Genomic DNA, 18,231 nt, shown 5'->3' with positions numbered 1-18,231 from the left:
TTCATTTGAACTACACACATTCTTCTAATGCTGTGAACTGTTAATTATACCTGGTTGTCAATGAAAAATGCCAAATAGGCAAAGTCATCTGTGAGTTTCTTTTGTCAAAACAGCTCTGTAAATAGTTGTGCTTACTGATGGTGGTGTCTTCATTTTCTTGTTTCAGCTACCTGGTAGGTGATGAACTTTGGGTAGTTATGGAATACTTGGCAGGGGGCTCTTTAACGGACGTTGTCACAGAGACCTGTATGGATGAAGGACAGATAGCAGCTGTCTGTAGGGAGGTAAGAGGTGCCATGCATGGATGTGCTTGCTGGAATAGTGTGTAATGTAGTGTAATGGTGTGATAAGAATGTAAGGGATCTCAAAATACATCTTTGTTTAAAAGTTGTCTTTTTAATATTAGAGGAGGAAGAGCGTCTTAAAGGAAATCAGATCTATGTTCTGCTGAAAAATGCCATCCTTGTAATAAAGTTCAGTTATGATGACACTTTTTATTGATTTAGTAGTGTTTAGCTTTGCTTCTTTGAATGTTTACCTGTGATAATTCAGCAATGCACCTTATTCCTGGCCTTTAAAAGGAAATAGTCTTGCCACAGAATGTAAAAAACTGCAAGTAAAAACAAATGCTAGTTTGTTAAAGTACGACAAATTACGTGACAAAAAAATATTTTAAAATCTGCTGTAGATTGTAACACCAAAATCTTTGTCATGCAGTATTTTGCCAATAGTGATCCGGTTCATACTGAAAGAACTTTATTTCTTTTCTGGCAAATAATAGTTTGTCATATGGGATAGAGATGGCAAAATTCACTGTAGCAGCAATCATTCCGTCTGTGCTTCCAGGCTATAGTCTGTAACAATAATTGACATTTCTAATTCAAAAGCTAATGTGCCTTCATTTAGAAAGTTATTATTCAAATAGTGTTGAAGTAGCAAGCTATTTCACTTGACAGCACAATATTCTGCCATTACTCACAATTCATCTTGAAATTAAATCTTTTACAGATATTTTTGTCCCCCTATATGATTAAATCAGGCCATTAATTTTTACCTTTATGTTACTTTTTTATATCAGTGCCTGCAAGCGCTGGACTTCTTGCATTCAAACCAAGTGATCCATAGAGACATCAAGAGTGACAACATTCTTCTCGGGATGGATGGATCTGTCAAATTGAGTAGGTGTTCTTGTTCAGGTGGCATTATTCCAGTGGTTGTTGTGGAATTGCTAACTGACAGCCTGTTATCAGAAGGAAGTGATAGTATATTGGCCATTGCAGCCAAGGAATGTTTCATTTTAGAACAATTTTAACACCACAGGGAAATCTGAGAACATAGGTAGCGTGACTCAAAATTATTTGACTATGTTCAGAGCCCAGAGTTCTGCTCTAAAGGCCTGAAAGACATGTAGTTTCTCACATAAATAAGAGCTGTAGAGTCCAACTTTGTTAAAAGAACTTAAACGGTCCAATTCAGTAGTTGTTTGGTTATATCCTGTTATGTAAACAAGAGATGGCCCTGTTTCCAGCCAGATACCTTGATGCATTCTTGTGCAGAGAATGGAATATTTGTATTTGTTTGCTTCATAGCCCAAGTTGGTGTAAACAGTATTTTTTTTCTTCTCTGCAGCTGATTTTGGGTTTTGTGCTCAGATCACACCTGAGCAGAGCAAACGGAGCACAATGGTGGGGACTCCCTACTGGATGGCACCTGAAGTAGTGACAAGGAAAGCATATGGCCCCAAAGTTGACATCTGGTCATTAGGGATCATGGCAATAGAAATGGTGGAAGGAGAACCCCCGTACCTTAATGAAAATCCTCTCAGGGTAAGGTGCAAGTGGAATCATATAGCGCTGTCCTTCTCTGCTGTCCCAATTTTAGATACAAAATCCTGTCCAAACCACACAAGCTTGGTATTGTTTCAACACTATCATTGCAGCATACCAGTATATACTGTTGCTATAGGCACCTAAATGAGGGTACCTCAGAAGATAAGTGACATGGAGTTATTCTCAATATGTGTCATTTTTGCCTTCAGGACTGTTTAAAAATTCTCAGTACGTCTGCTTGTTTTCTGAAATCTCCTTCTGCTGTATCTCTGATGACAAGAATCTTTCTGAGTCCAAGTTTCTCCAGCTGATGAAGTCTTGTGAAAAGAATTTCAAACAGAACAGGGGGAAAAGGAGAATTTTCCCAAACACAGCTCAGTGTGTATTTGTTAAATAAATGAAATGTCTTATCTTATAGTGAAATCTGTAATTACTTATTAGTAAGTGCAGTTTTAAGGTTATCTTTCAACACAAATACTGGTAGTAAAAAATTGGGGCATTTATACTATGGAACAGTTTACATTTTTGTTTGAAGAAATTTAGTCCTTTCCTATGTTAATCAATTTGCATATTAAAATGAGTGAATATTAAGGGACAGTCTTGCATAATTGTATCACTGAATGAAACACCCAGTTAAACACTGGTCTCCCTTCCCAGGGGTGTATTCCTGGAGTGATACAGCAGCCCACATTTATCAGAGGAAGTCCAGCTTGTATCTCCCTTCCCTATGGCATTGGGAGGAATTCAGACCATGGATTAACATTTCATAAGTAATTCTAGATTTGCGTAGAGAGAATATCAGAACAAAGCATGGCCTCTAGGTTTCTCTCATGGGATACCTCTATGCTGCAGCAAAAAACATGTGGCACCAAGTCTCAGGGCCTGGGTCAGTTGACTCGGGCTCAGGCAATGGGTAGGGTTGCCAATTTTGGTTGGACGTATTCCTGGAGGTTTCATCACATGACAATCTTTAATTCCTGGGGACTCCAGGACAGTCCTGGAGGGTTGGCAACCATAGTAGTGGAGCCAAACATTACAGCGTAGACATCTGGGCTTGGGCTGTAACCCAGGCTCTGAGACCCTCCCCGCTCACGGGAGCTCAGAGCCCAGGCTCGAGCCCAAGTCCAAACATCTACACTGCAGTTGCTTAGTCCCGTGAGTCCAGGTCCCACAAGCCAGCGTCAGCTGACCCAGGCCAGCCTTGGCCATGCAGCAGGCCTTTTATTGCACTGTAGACATATTCATAGGTTCTGATCTGTGATACCCAGACTGCAGACATCAGCACACAGACCGCTGCCTCTGAAAGAACAGGTAGATGAACAAAAATAATGTTGGAGGAGAAACTGTGTTGGTCATTGCCATTAAGGAAAGAACAGTAAGGATGAAGTGGCCCATAGGGCTTTAAGCAAACTCGACGTTGCAACTTTTGCAAAAGGTTCTCTATTCTTTTGGAAAGCCACAGATTTGGAATGTGCGGTGCTAAGCGTGGAAAGGCTGCACTGTGGGCTTTCCTTCACTTGCACACAATAACTTGCACCTGCAGACTGCTTCTGTCCAGTGCTTTCTGCACCACTGCATGGAGGTACTGTGGGGGAAGAGACATTGATAATTACACTGAACGTGAGCCCCACCTCCAAAAGGGCAGGCCTGTAGTCACTATTACTGCAATCCTGGTGCTAGAGCAGTGGCCTCTGAGCAGAACCAGATGTGCTCTGCTCCTTTGTGGGGAGAATGATTCCATACCCCATCATCTTCCTCAGGGAACCCTTGCAGAAACCTTCATGCCCTGGATTTGGCCCAAAATCTGGCAAGGAAAATTAGCATCACTGCAGTCTCCAGCTGGCCCTCTGAAATGCAGCTGATTTTGACCTGCTGCAGTCTCCCTACTATATGGTATCAGCGAGCTGATTAGGATTCCTCTAGACACTGCAAATCAATTATTGCAAAGCTAATTAGGCTTCTCATCTGTGACTGCATTCAAATTCAGTTATACCTCTTCCCACCCAGGTTAAATCAAAGAGATGGTCTCTCTCCCTGCTGAAGTTATGATTTGTTGGATCACTCTTAATTCACAGAAGCAAACTCTTCAGGGCATCCTCAATGACAGGTCCATGCCTCTGAAACCAGCTCCCATGGGTGGTCTGGGGAGTTTCTAGGCATAGACCTGTTTGGCCAATTTGCTGGCAGATTTATAGGTCATTGTAATGGTTGTGTTTAAGAGTTTGTCTGTGTTCATGGATTTCTGCAAAGCTTTAAACTGCAGGGTTGATACTTTATTTTGTGAATAATTGTTTTAATAATGCAAAGTGCCCAGGTGCTCCAGTTGCTGGCACCACTATAAATGTATAAATAAATAATAAAGGCATTTAAAGGTCATTAATCATGGACAGAGTTAATAGCCATCCTGATGCAAAAGCCTGTGTCATTTCCTACCTCAGGGGAAACTCATTCCACTTTGAAAGACAAGTGTTCAGAGACAATCTATGGCACAGGTGCCCTTTCCTGGCTTCTGGAGATCCTAATTCGCTTCCAGTTCATGACTACAGCCTGCAATAGTGTGACTTTCTTTTCACGGTGATTTTCATTGTGCCAGACGTGCACTCAGGCCCTGAGATACAAGCCTGGGGGCACAAAAATGCAATATACTTTAAAATCCATGTTGGATCTCCCAAGCTTCAATTTAAAAAAAACATTTTTCTTCTTTTTTATCCTATGAGTCACCTGTTGCACTAGTTGCATTAGTTTTCATCAAAAATTGCAAAATATTTCTAGAGTGCTTTGGATGCTACAGTTCCCAGCCTGAGAGTTCTCATAAATTGAGCCTCACACATGTGGGTACGACATGTGACCCATATAAGGTCTGTATCTAACTTTCCCAAATCGCAGCCAAAACTATCTGCTGAATCCTTCCTGTTCTTTTTTCTATGCCAAATGCTTACTGCCCCTTTGCAGTTCAGTTACTACCAACGTGAAATCCACTCCCTTCCTACATACTGGACATTTTTTTCCCTGCCTTACTTTGTAAGACCTAAATGATAAAATTCCCTCCTTTCCCACTTCCCTTCCCCTGAAATATTCAACAGGTGCAATGCCTGACTAAGGATGACTATTCTTCATGACTCATGTATTGTGATGAAATCAGCACAGTGAGTCACCTTCTAAAAGGGCTGCTGCATTTAACCTGCAGCTCCTGTTTGACTTGGAATTCAAGACAGGGTAGATGCAACTCGTATATCAATACTTAGCCTACAGCAAACAGAAGGGGGTAGGTAAGTTTTAAAGTCCATTGGAAACAAAAAGTCATCTGACCTCTGGAATGTCTCCAGTCCGGATGGAGTCATTTAGGTGGTAAAAGCTGAAAATGATCAATTCAGCTACGAACTCAGCAGTCCTCAGACACAGAGGCACAGATTGGAACGATAACAGTGTAAATCCAGAGATATCCGTGAAGTTGAATTACTCTGGATGGATAGTGGTGTAAATAAAACCTGAATCTGTTCTGGCATTCTAAGTACCCTTTAAGATCAAAGCAAATATCTGCTTGTGTAAGGCAGTTGCTTTAAAAGGATGAAGTGGCCCATAGGGCTTTAAACAAACTTTTAGGTCTAGAAAGCTTTGCTCTATGTTTAAGAAGGTAAAAAAAGTGGATTTGGTCACTGTCTGTTTGAATGCTAATAGGACAGAACTGGTACTATTTTAACAGAAACATTTGGGGGGGGGGGGGATTTCCAGGCCTCCTGCTATTCTGAAAGTCCAAGTGCGAAGAGTTGGTAGGGTTCCATAGGTCCCTTTTGTAACCTATGTAAGGATTCAAAGTGTCAATGTCATAACAACATCCTGTAGTGGGGTAATAGGCTTGTGCTATAGGTTTTCAACTTTCTAGGCCTCGATCACAAGTAATATGTGTCTGATGATCTTCTTAAGGACTGTATGTTCAAATATGAAGGAACACAAATTCATGTGCAATTGTGTGCCATGCTTATATTTGCTGATGATGTGATTGTGTGCACAAACTGAGTATTTGTGCACTCAAGTGGCCCAGTGGATGCTTAGGGCTCCATGGAACTTGCTGTGGAATTCAACCCTTGCCACTGAATTCTTAGCTTGCTCCAGAATCTTAGCTTTCACCTTTATTTTTATTTTGTTCCAATTATGTTTCTGCACCTTTGGGTTTTGAAGATGACCTTGAAAATGTGAAACAAGCATAATGGATATAGTTTTATCTTTCTGAGTCTTCAGACTCCTTGAAACAATCATTTTTGAAGTGTGAACTAGCTCGTTCATCTGAATGGGTTGCCGTCAAGGTTCCTTCCCCGCTCTGAACTCTAGGGTACAGATGTGGGGACCTGCATGAAAGACCCCCTAAGCTTTTTCTTACCAGCTTAGGTTAAAAACTTCCTCAAGGTACAAACTTTGCCTTGTCCTTGAACCCTATGCTGCCACCACCAAGCGTGTTAAACAAAGAACAGGAAAAGAGCCCACTTGGAGATGTCTTCCCCCCAAAATATCCCCCCAAGTTCTACACCCCCTTTCCTGGGGAAGGCTTGATAAAAATCCTCACCAATTTGCATAGGTGAACACAGACCCAAACCCTTGGATCTTAAGAACAATGAAAAAGCAATCAGGATCTTAAGAATTTTAATTAAAGAAAAAGTAAAAGAATCACCTCTGTAAAATCAGGATGGTAAATACCTTACAGGGTAATCAGATTCAAAACATAGAGAATCCCTCTAGGCAAAACCTTAAGTACAAAAAGACACAAAAACAGGAATATATATTCCATTCAGCACAGCTTATTTACCAGCCATTTAAACAAAAGGAAATCTAACGCATTTCTAGCTAGATTACTTATGAACAAGTTCTAATACTCCATTCCTGTTCTGTTCCCAGCAAAAGCATCACACAGACAGACAGACCCTTTGTCCGTCCCCCCATCCCCCGCCCCCCCCCAGCTTTGAAAGTATCTTGTCTCCTCATTGGTCATTTTGGTCAGGTGCCAGGGAGGTTACCTTAGCTTCTTAACCCTTTACAGGTGAAAGGGTTTTGCCTCTGGCCAGGAGGGATTTTATAGTTCTGTATACAGAAAGGTGGTTACCCGTCCCTTTATTTTTATGACAGTTGCATACTCTGAAACAAAGATTACAGTTGAAACGTCTGCATTAACTAATTAATTTCTTTGCCCTGGTCTACACTACAGAGTTAGGTTGATGCAAGGCATCTTAAGTTGACCTGACTTTGTAAGTGTCTATACTAAAATTTTGCTCCTGCCGATGTAACTCGCTCACTACACAGACTTAATAACTCCACCTCCACGAGAGGTGTAGAGTCGATGTAGTGTCAGTGTAGACACTGCGTTGCTTACATCAACTGTTGCTGGCTTTCAGGAGCCGTCTCACAATGCCCCACACTGACAGGTCAGTCAGTGCAAGCGCTTGTGGTGAGGATGCACACCACCGACACAAGGAGCAAAGTGTAGACATGCACAAGTGATATCATTACTGTGACTGCTGTATGCCGACATAAGTGAGGTCAATTTAATTTTGTATTATATGCTCCTATACTTTTGCAAAAACATCCAGCTAATGTGCTCAGCCGGCAGTCCCAGACTGCCCTCCCTCTCCCTCCAGTGATCAGAGCCCTATTGTCACTTGCCCAGCTGGCAAAACCTTCAGTTTACTCTCTAGCAACTTGTACCATGCAGCTATCCATCTCCTTTGTGTACCTGGTAAGTGGGCATGCAAAGTGGGCATGCAATTGTAGGCATATTTTGAAAATCAACTCCTAAATTTCCCTATTTTCCTCTCTGAATTGATGAACTGTTGCACTGCACTTGAGTTATGATACAAAATCACAGTGATATCCAGTTGTCCAGAATGAATGGAAGTATCTACTGCATCACTCTGTCATATGGAAGTGGTGTTTAAGGGAACAGTGAGCACTGCAGAGATGCGTTTGAATTATTCCTAGTACCTTTGAAATATGTGTTTAGGCCTGGTCTACACTTCAAATGTTTTGTCAGGGTAGCTATACCAGCAAAACCTCCCTATTGCAGACACAACTTATGCCAGTAAAAAATTGCTTTTGTTGGGATAGCTTATTAGGAAAATGCAGTAAGCTTCATGGACAACAGCCCTTTATGCGTCTACACTAGGGCTTTTGCCAGCATAGAAATGTCACAGAAAAATCACACCTGTAACCGACATTGCTTTGCCAGCAAAAGTTGCGAGTGTAGACCTGGCCTTAAACAGGAATACATATTAGATGTTGACAACTCTGAAAGGAATAGGTTAAACCCTCTGGTTTAATGTTTCTCTAGGCTTTGTATCTGATAGCTACTAATGGAACCCCAGAACTTCAAAATCCTGAGAGACTCTCTGCTGTGTTCCGAGACTTTCTGAACCGCTGTCTGGAGATGGACGTAGACAGACGAGGGTCTGCCAAGGAGCTTTTGCAGGTAAAATGGGCACAGGTGTGTGAGGCGATTGCAAGCGAAAAGTCTATGTAAGTGGTGGCATTTGTATCCTCCAAATATGGAGCCACACTGGTTATACAAGGAGTTGGTGTAGTCGGATCTTCCTTGTGCATTACACGTCAAGCTTGGCACGTCTCACACTACCAATAGGTGTTCTGTCACGTGTAGTTTTCTTTTTCAGAACCAGTTAATGGCATTTGAATGGGGCGGCGGAAAGGGGGCGTGAGGTGGGGCTGATGCTCCTCCACTTACATGGGTGCAGTTAAGGAGGAAATCCTTTGAAGTTAACCAGATCTGAAACATAGGTGTAAATAAGATGAGAGCCTGGCCCCAGAGATGAGAGGCCAATGTGCACTCTGTCACCCAGCACCCTGTAGTCTGAATTTTGCCTTCATGCCAAAGGCAACTGATGTGAACCTGCGCCTCAGAGGTTCTGAATACAGGATCTGGGCCTAAAATAAGATTGGGCCAAATTCATCCCTGGAGTGACTAGAATTGCACCAGAGATTAATTTGTCCTTCGTGTTTTGAAAAGTTACATAGCATTGTGTCTTTTTAAAATTAGAGCCTCAGGATGGCGCAAGCACAACAAAAAGCTTGCTTGACAGTTAGGGTAAATGGGCTTTGAATGGAAAATAATGAATAATTTTTCTTTCTGTTTTTGTTTTAAATAGCATCCATTTTTGAAATTAGCCAAGCCTCTCTCCAGCCTGACTCCTCTCATCATTGCAGCAAAGGAAGCAATTAAGAACAGCAGCCGCTAGCATTGTGGGCTGGCTTTACCCCAGGCCAGCTCCCTCCAGAGCAGGACTGAACAAAACTCTGTAAAACCTCAATTCTTGTGCTGCAGGACAGGCAGACATAAGGACAAACAAACAGTCACAGTCATGATGGAGGCCAGCTGTTTTCCAGCTCTTCGAGGACTAGAAACCTATCACGTGTCTTCTTCCTGCTCTCTGATTTCTTGATTTATTTCTCAGATGAAACAGGGCCCAAAACCGAGCTGCCAGGCCAGAAATCGCCTTGTTGTCTCAACCATCTCCAAGGTCAAACAAACTCAGTAGCGAGACTCCCAGTGACCATCCTATGCATTTCACTTTTAAATGATTGGTTGGTTCTTAAAGATTCACAGTCACTTTTCTGAGTTTTTTGATTTGGTTTGGAATGGAAGAAGGGTCCTCCTGCATTGAGAAACCTCCTCCAGGCCGAGTTGTCTTTTGAATACAACCCATTCGCTAGTATTTGCCCATTCATGGTACTGTTAGATGAGAAGGATGAAAGTGAAGGTGCTTTTCCAACCAAAAATAAATCGCCCGCCGAGCAGGAATCGCATCCTGCTGAGATATACCCTTTTAGCCATGAACATCCAGAGTTTGGGTCCTTCACAGCACAATGTGTGCAATTAACAATGGCACTTTTGCCTTGGTGAGGTTCTTGTAAACTGAAAAGTGGAACGGGCAGCAAGTTTGTTCAGAAAGGACTCGTCTGATATAAAGCTGTAATAAAAATGGCAGCCCAGTCTTACTAGGTGCTGAATCTCTCCTCCAAAGTGCTCAGCACACAACTTCCCCGGCAGTGAGCTGGAAGGGCACTCCCCTGAAGGGAACTGAGGACGCTCAGCCCCTTTGCAGACGGGAGGCACTCAGTGCCCTGTGGGATTACACCAGCTGTTCATAGCATGAGACCCTAACCAACAGTAGGCTAAAATCTGCTATCAGCTGCCTCCACGCCAATGCAGCCCTATTTATACTTGGGTTTGCACCGAAGTAATGGAGGGGCAGAATTCAGCCTAGCGATTCTGTGAACTGAGTTTGCCCATCCTCTTGGCCGGGTTGTGACTGCTGAAAAGGGACAGGTAGCGTCTGTAAAATTCCCAATCAATTAGGGAGCCCAGTGCTCTAAACTGTTACTCCAGTGAGTGCCCCTTAGTCATGTGAATAATCCTATTGAACATGTTGGGGCTACTCAAGTGAGTAGGAGTTTGCACGATTTCATTCTGCATGAGCTCTCTGCCAATCCAACAAAAGAGGGAGGAGAAAATGTATTTAAACTAGAGGTTTTGTAGTGCCAGTTGAAGGGAGGGAAAGGGAAATGCAGAATAGCGTACATAAATACTCTTAGGCCATAAACTGGGTCAGCATTTGACTCTCCCCTCAATGCATGCACCAAACTCGCCTTAATGCTAGTATGTGTATATCGAGGGGAGAATAATTGCTGGAAATGACTGAGGATTGTACTGGCTAGTAAATTTATTTGTAAAGGAGCAGAATAGTATAACTAAACAATTTGTATTATGTGAAGAGGACAGACCTGGTTGGCTTTCACTTCGCAAAATAACGTGTATGGAATATTTGCTGCTGGATTTTAGGGTTAAGACTGCATTTAAAAATCAAAGCCCTTTGAAACAACAGTAGGATATGGGGTATTGGCAGTGGGGAGCCTGCCTCTGTAAAAATAATAATAAACCCTCGAATGTAGCTCAAGGTGACTTCACATTTAGTTTCTGATACTTCAAGGAGCTGAGCGTTCCTCAGAGGTGCTAAGCATCCTCAACTCGTAGTTAGTAAGAGTTAAGGGTGCTCAGCCCTTTCCTGGATTAGGCCTTGAGCCTTTGTTTGGCTTTGGATTTTAGTCAGATCTTTGGGTTGTGATTTTCATTAATATTGCCAACTGGCTGGCCTTCATTATTTGTCCACCTCAGTTTCTGTGGGGCTTGACTGAGGCAGTGTTTGTTAGTTTACCATACTCAGCTGTTAATTAACTTTCACCCGTCTCCTGGGATGCAGAACAAGTTTTTGCTTTTGTTTTATGCCCAAATAAGTAAAGATCCTTCTTCTGCAGTGGGGTCATTTTTGTCTTTGTCAACTCAGGTTAGACATCTAGGGGATGGGAGTTTAGGCTTCTTTGAAAATCCAGTGATTCAAACTCATGAAGGCCCAACCTTATTTTGTAAAGCATCAGTCGGAATGAAATGAATTTAAATTCCACACAAGAAGTAAAAGGGCAAGTGACAGTTTCTATTTCCAGGGTAGCTTTTTCTTTTCTTTGTATCTACAAAGCTGTGGACATCCGTCCCTTGAAAGGAAAGCACTTTCTGTGGAGCATTTCTGGTGGACATCCAGGACAAATCTTTTTTGGGGGAGGTTATGCTATTCGATTTGCTGAGTTTTTTCCCTAGTTGTTTTTTTCAGCTATAAATATTTTGCCTTTTTATCCCAGCTCCATCCTTCAAAGAAAAAATTTAAAAAGGTATAATCAAAGATATACACTTCAGAACGGTTTGTGCTCCAGTGTGTGAAATATTGTAGACACTGGCTTTTTAAATGCAACTGCTTTAATAAGAGGCCTTAATTTTTATTTTATTTTTATTGTAAAAATATTTTATTTTGCAGCAGCAAATCCAGAGATTTTACTTTTTAAAAAAATTCCAAGCATGCTGACAAGATTCAATAGAAATCCAGTTCCTGCCAGTGATTGCAACCAGCGCACAAGATATAATTGCCCAGCTGAGTACTCTGTAAAAGGGACCAATTACTTTATGTCCCTTTTTATAAGGGACTAGTAGCATTCCTAAAGCTCTTCGCTGGGGAGATTCTGTGGCACTAAATGCTACAAGGCAGTGGATGCAGAAAGATAGGAGCTGCTTTTATGTCCTCCTGAATTTGGAGGCAGACTTGGAAGTGGAAAACAATCCTGAAAGAGACAGGCCTTGTGTGTGAATTATGGAATTGAAAAATAGCACATCAGGATAGGCATTGCCTTTGCAGAACAAAAAAGATATAAACAATCAGATAAGTCTCTGGTACCATCTCGTTTTTTGAGAGCCATCCCTGGTTTAGGCAATTATTTATATATATTTTAAGGAGTATTAGAGATAAGCTAAAAGAAAAGGAGTACTTGTGGCACCTTAGAGACTAACAAATTTATTTGAGCATAAGCTTTCGTGAGCTACAGCTCACTTCATCGGATGCATTGAAGTGAGCTGTAGCTCACGAAAGCTTATGCTCAGATAGATTGGTTAGTCTCTAAGGTGCCACGAGTCCTCCTTTTCTTTTTGCGAATACAGACTAACACGGCTGCTACTCTGAAACTAGAGATAAGCTGTTCCTCCTGCCAAAAGCATATATAAAGATAAACGTACTGTACATGTTTCAGACACTTTCATTCCAGGTATTAATAGACCGGTTAATTTCCTTTTTCTATTTCATTTTTAAATTCATAATACAGTAAAGAACTTCCCGATCTCAAATGTTGTTCCAATCCCCTATAATATTGAGGTGTGAAAATGGCCGTTAGCTCACCATGGTTCCGAAAGGTCCTAGGACAGGAGCAAGAAAGCAGTAAAATCAGGGAAGCTTGAGAAGCACAGTACAGATTATTTATTTAAGAAAATGGAAAAGGAAAAAAAAAAGCCTTACATGTAACAGGGCTTCTGCATGCATTCACAGGAGCCAGAGAGGAATTGCTGGATCTTACAGTGCTCTCAGGTTTTGGTCACAGTATCGGGCAACGGTTGTGTTATCACCTGTTGTGTCTTTCTGCTTTTGTAAATATGTATGTGTCTGTTTTCCATCAGTGGCTACTGGTTGGCCAAATCTCACTGTACACAGATGAACTCAGTTATTTATTTATTCTGTTGTTGTTGTTGTTGTTGAGGTTTCTTTGAGGCTAGTGAGAGCACCTCAACATTATAGTTCCTATCAGCCAGTCTCCCCAGTTTCCGCCCCCAGCACGTTCCAGTCACTAAAGAAGGGAAATATGAAATCATATCCAGTTGCTTATGTAGTTGTTACTTCCAATATGGAGTCATGGTTTTGGCTACATAAGGAATACTCAATACTGTACATTAAGCATGTAAATAAATATATTTCTTTGCTCAGCGGGTTTGCATACGAATTGGTTGACAAGCCAGAGAGATTCCATAAAATCTACCAACGAAGGCAGGAGGAAATGTTGCTTTGCTTGAAACACCAGGGCATGCACAGCAAAGCTAGATTAGCCTTTATGAGATGTATAAAAGACTGCTAGTTTGCATGTTTCCCCAATGGAGTATCATTCATTCACACTCAGTAATTTAAAGATGGGTGGTGGGGGGAAGTGACTAAGGCCCAGAAGCAAAGCCTCCAGCTTTCAAGATAGTTATTCTCTTGGACAGGGAAAGTATCTTCATTTTTAATCCATATTTTTCAGGACCAGGGAAAGGACAACCTCTGTGTTTCAAGGACGACCATTCTGATACCTTGCTCGGGTTTCTACCATAGCATCTGCATCTTGAGATCTTCAAGTATCTTTAAAACACTTCATTGCTCATGCCCATCCTTGATCTAAAGCGATAGTTCTCTCTAGGTGAACACTGCGGAATCTTGCTTACACCTTTTCCTCTGTTTATCAATGGTTCAGAGATGAGCCAGCATTCTGGGGTTGTGTCACAAACGCATAAACCCGTGCTTGGAGGGGAAATCTACATGTTTTGGCTCAACTCATGGGTTGTGTGGATCTTTGGGAACAGCTGCAGTCTCAAAAAGGGTATGGCAGGGTGGGGGAAAGAAGCTTATGTTCTCTTCATTGGTGCCTTCTGGTCAGTCATCGGTCTGATTCTGCAAATACTATTACTGCTTAGCTATTCTTCTGAGTACGCACTAAGTTTCAGAATCTGACCGTGACTTAGGAAATTGTGGGTAACATAAGATATTAATGTTAAAGTTGCTTTAATGAAAAATGACCTTTTTTACTTTGGGGGCACAGTGGCTTTGCACCTGACATTTCCCCAAAGGATTAAAGATGTCTGCATTAGCATCTGTGTGCCAGTTGCAGCTGTCTCCAAGCTAGTGGGGCCCACATTCATAGCCACTCATGCTTAGCGCTCAATTACTGCGAGACATGGCCAGAGACACCTGCTTTTACCAGTTGCGTATTAAATGGTGTCAAAACAAGTTAGGAAAGAGAGGACTGAAATCAGGAGCAGTGAGCTGGCAATCGTTGCAGATGGATCTCAGAGGCGTCAATGCACACTTTCAAATACGTGTTTGAATCGCAGACTACAAGTGAGGAAATACCTAGCAATTATCATTTGTGTGTCTTCCCTTCATTCTCTTTAGGGACTTGGAACAGCTAGAAGAATATTTCCAAAGAGAGAAGCAAAAGGGGGTTAACCCCTGCTGTTATTGCTCTTCCTAGTCTCTACATTTTATTTGGTTGCTTTTACCCTTTCTGCACCCCTCTCTGCTCCTTCCATCCTCAGTGGCTTCTAACCAAGTATCATTATCCGAGACACAGTGGTCAAACTTCTCAATTCATTCCTTTTTTGATTGCCTGTTTACAGCAGTGTTTTAAATCGGCATCCTCAGCCCGGAGACCAAGTCCTTCATGGGCATAACCTCCACTAGATCACTGCCTGCAATCCCAAGACATTCCTGAGCCTAAGTCTCCCAGATATGACATGCTGGCCGAATATAGTAGGAGACTTAGGGAATAATGTTGGCTTGATTTGTTCTAAACTAAAATCCTTTTGCTGCTGAATATTCTCTGTTTCGTTTGTCCAACCTTACGGTACACTTAGGGAACAGATATAGGATCCAGTTCTGCTCTCATTGAAATCAGTAAGAATTTTGCCATTGACTTCAATGACAGCAGCAGCTGGCCCTTAATTAGCAGGTGCTGGTAAGGCAGAGCCACCCAAACAGAATGTCACTTTATGTGCTGGCTGCTGCGAAGTATTCCCTGGAGAAGTAGGGATGTGCAAGAGGGTCAGACCCAGTCTATTGTTTCGTACAAGGTGCTTTACATATAATCGGTCCAATGTTGCACTTTTGAGGCATTCTTTTACATCCATGCCTGCTAAGATTTTGACCTCTGAACTTCCAGCTTACAAACGAAATGTGTGCACAGTTGCTTTGAATCTTTATATTAGTCTTAGGCTGTGTTAATAAATCTGTCTGTTGAACAACAGCAACAAAAGGCTGGTCAACTCTTTGGCTGCAAATCCCATAAATGTCTGGCTGTTTGGACTTGGAGGGTGAGCGAGCTACGGACATGTCCCAATCGCAAAGTACTGTACAGACCAGTAGGCCATGGTGGAAATAATAACTAACCTTATGGGTAGAACTTGCGTCCAGGGGCTATACCAGGGAGTTATTCTAGAGCTTGTATATGTCTATTTACACTGCACTGCTTGTGCTGTACGCACATATACACATACCTTCTAGTAAGATCTGGCAAAAGAATCCTGCAACCATTTACTGGCTTGAGTTTTAACCATCTGTAAACTTCCGGTCAATCAGAAGCAACTAGTTTACAGCTATACTAGTGTCTGCTGGGTTTTTCTTCAGGGTACCCAGACAAACGTAAACAGGAGGATCCTACATTTTCATTGTTTATCAAAAATGTATCTCATTTTGCTGTACATTCCTTTTTTTAGGACGTGTTTATCTGTAAAAAAAAAAGTGTGTAGTGGAATTCTTCTGTAGCTTTGGATTAAGAGGTACTTACGATCTTTTTAAGAAGAGAACTAAGTTCTTTACTTTGTAAATATGCTGATGGCATGGACCCATTGTACTGACCTCAGCATCCATTTTTTTAAAAGAATTTTTTCTTTCCAACATTAAGTTATTTTAAATTGTGGTTGAAGCAATAGAAAATTGAAATATGGATTGTGCATGACTGTGTCTTGAGTGTAAAAATATTGCAGTTTGAAACTTGGACCTAAAGTATTGCAAATAAAAGTTATAAATACCACTGAACTGTGTTTTCTCAGCTCTCTCCATAGGATTTCCCTGTGATGTACAGTAAAATAATATCAGGGCTGAATTAAGACAATCTTGGGCCCTAAGCACCCCATGACATGGGCCCCCCTGTGGTTCTGCCCCCACTTGGAGCATGGGTGGTAAGTGTAGTGGCAGCAGTGTATGGGCTGGGCCTGCTGCAGTCTTTACTTCCTACCACACACATAGTCCTTTGTGGGGTTTGCATTGGCAGAAGCTCCCAGAGCTATGGGTCTTGGAGGTAACTCCTCTTTGAGATGCATAGGGAGTTCACCCTCCTCCAGGCTGTCTGCAAACTCAGGCAGACGTCATTCCTTTGGTTACACACTGTTCATGTTTTAAGCCTTTCTGAGACCTCCTGTCACTGATCCATATTGTTGTATTCAGACAAAACATTCATTCTCGCTAGCTCATCAGCTGTCAGTCCTCAATGAGTCCTCCTCTACCTGTCATCCTCCATCTGGATGTTGGAGCTCTTGTATCTCTTGGCTTTACAAAGCTCTAGACAGCCATGTATTTCACTGCTCCACCACTTGGAAACTTCACTTAGTGCTGTGATTTTTCAGCTTATGTTTTGCCCATTATCATTTTTATAAACCATAAAATGCCAAAAATGAATATGTATTACACAGCTGGAGATAAGCTACATTCCCTGCCCTACAAACAAGTCACAAGGAGGGGGAACTTTATCTTTTATTCTAACACACACACACACACACACACACACACACTCCTTAAAAGAACATTATTAAGTTGCAGAGGTAAGCACTCAAAGTCAGGAAATGCCAGAATTAAGATTGCCAGTGCAGCCTTAATTTGGTCCCTTGTGCACATGCATTATGAGACAGTCGCTAATTACATTATCACACACTGTTATCACAAGACTCCTGCCTCACTCAGGGCACAGAATGGCCAGCCAGTGGGTCTCACAGATAGTTGCTGACAGCAGAGGAATGGTGAGACTCCGGAATCTTGGATTCCATTCCAGAGTCGAGGGGAATTTGCTCTAGTGGCCACAGCCCATTCTGCCCATTCCCCTGCAAGCATGATCCATTCTGCCTTATCTCCTCCAAAATTGTCTCTATCCCAGACTCGTCTCCATTCCTGGCTCCTCCTTCCAGTGCCACTTTTCTCACCTAGTCAGTCCCATTCTCCATGCCTCAGGCTTCCCATCCTAAGCCAAGTCTTCACCTCTGGATGGTGGCCCAGCTCCATTCTCCTCATCCCTCCAGTCCTAGTCCCAGGCTCCTAGCCTATGCAGTTCCAGTATTCCCTTCCCCCAGCTCTGTCTGTCTCCTTGCCCACTCTTTTCCAGCCCAACTCCTAGATCCCATTTCCATCTTGCTCCCCCCCCCCAAGTCTACCCACATTCCCCTCTCCAGGTTTTTTGTCCTAATCCACTTCCCCCTGCAGTTCTGCCTCCTGTCCTCTCTACAATTGACTCAGACAGCTTCCTATTCCATGCTGTCTGGGCCCAGCAGGGATGGCATTGAGTGCAAAGGAGAGACAGTCTTCCTGCTCGCAGTTCAGGTAGACATAGATTGGCCCACAGCAGGCCAGAGCTGCAATTGCAGGGACAGTTGCCCCAGGCTGGAACATGCCAAGTGTGATGGAACCCTCAGGGAAGTTAGAGGTGAAAATCTAAGTCATCTCCGCTGAGCGTGCACAAACTGTAATTTTTGAAAGGTTTCTATGTACAGTTGGATGTATTTTCACGAGGATGGCATTTCTGACAGAAACACTGCCCCCCCCCCAACAAATTTCAAGTTCCTGCTCCAAAGTAAGTGGGGGTAGGGTGGAAGGGGTGGGGGTGGGCACTAGAGATTCTCAAAGCAAAGATGGACAAAATCACATATTTTTCACTAGCCTCCTCAGAAACACCTGAATTGTTCTGACTGAAATTTTGCTGCGGCAGCTACCTGGCATGTAAAAATTTCAGTCCAAACTGTTAATGTTTGGCAAACTTAAGAACTGAAAACAGGAACTTATAATGGGAAATGTTGGGCAGCCTTAAAACTAGCAGACCTGCCCTGCCACTAAGATGCCAAAAAGCACTGAAACTGTTTTACAGCATGCAATGTAGTGGTCCCAGGATATTAGCGACAAGGTGGGTGAGGGAAAAGCTTTTAGTGGACCCACTCCTATGGGTGAGAATGCTTCAGGTCTGACCT

General features: G+C 42.4%; 1 protein-coding gene across 4 annotated transcripts in view; it reads left to right on the top strand.

The window, feature by feature from the left end:
- Positions 1-16,034, top strand: part of PAK3 (p21 (RAC1) activated kinase 3) — a 194,609-nt gene extending 178,575 nt beyond the window's left edge. For all 4 annotated transcript variants that reach the window (XM_027822620.3, XM_043522593.1, XM_043522594.1 and 1 more), the window contains 5 exons: positions 167-284; positions 1,079-1,178; positions 1,630-1,826; positions 8,146-8,283; positions 8,975-16,034. In XM_027822620.3, coding sequence (XP_027678421.2) covers positions 167-284; positions 1,079-1,178; positions 1,630-1,826; positions 8,146-8,283; positions 8,975-9,064 — 643 coding nt within the window. In that variant the 3' untranslated portion in view covers positions 9,065-16,034. The remainder of the gene's footprint in view (positions 1-166; positions 285-1,078; positions 1,179-1,629; positions 1,827-8,145; positions 8,284-8,974) is intronic.
- The last annotated feature ends 2,197 nt before the right edge of the window (positions 16,035-18,231 follow it).

Source organism: Chelonia mydas, chromosome 9 (genome assembly GCF_015237465.2).
Source record: "Chelonia mydas isolate rCheMyd1 chromosome 9, rCheMyd1.pri.v2, whole genome shotgun sequence".
NCBI classification, from domain to species: domain Eukaryota; kingdom Metazoa; phylum Chordata; order Testudines; family Cheloniidae; genus Chelonia; species Chelonia mydas.
The sequence above is the reverse complement of the archived record's forward strand: the minus strand, read 5'-3'. Positions and strand labels throughout refer to the sequence as shown.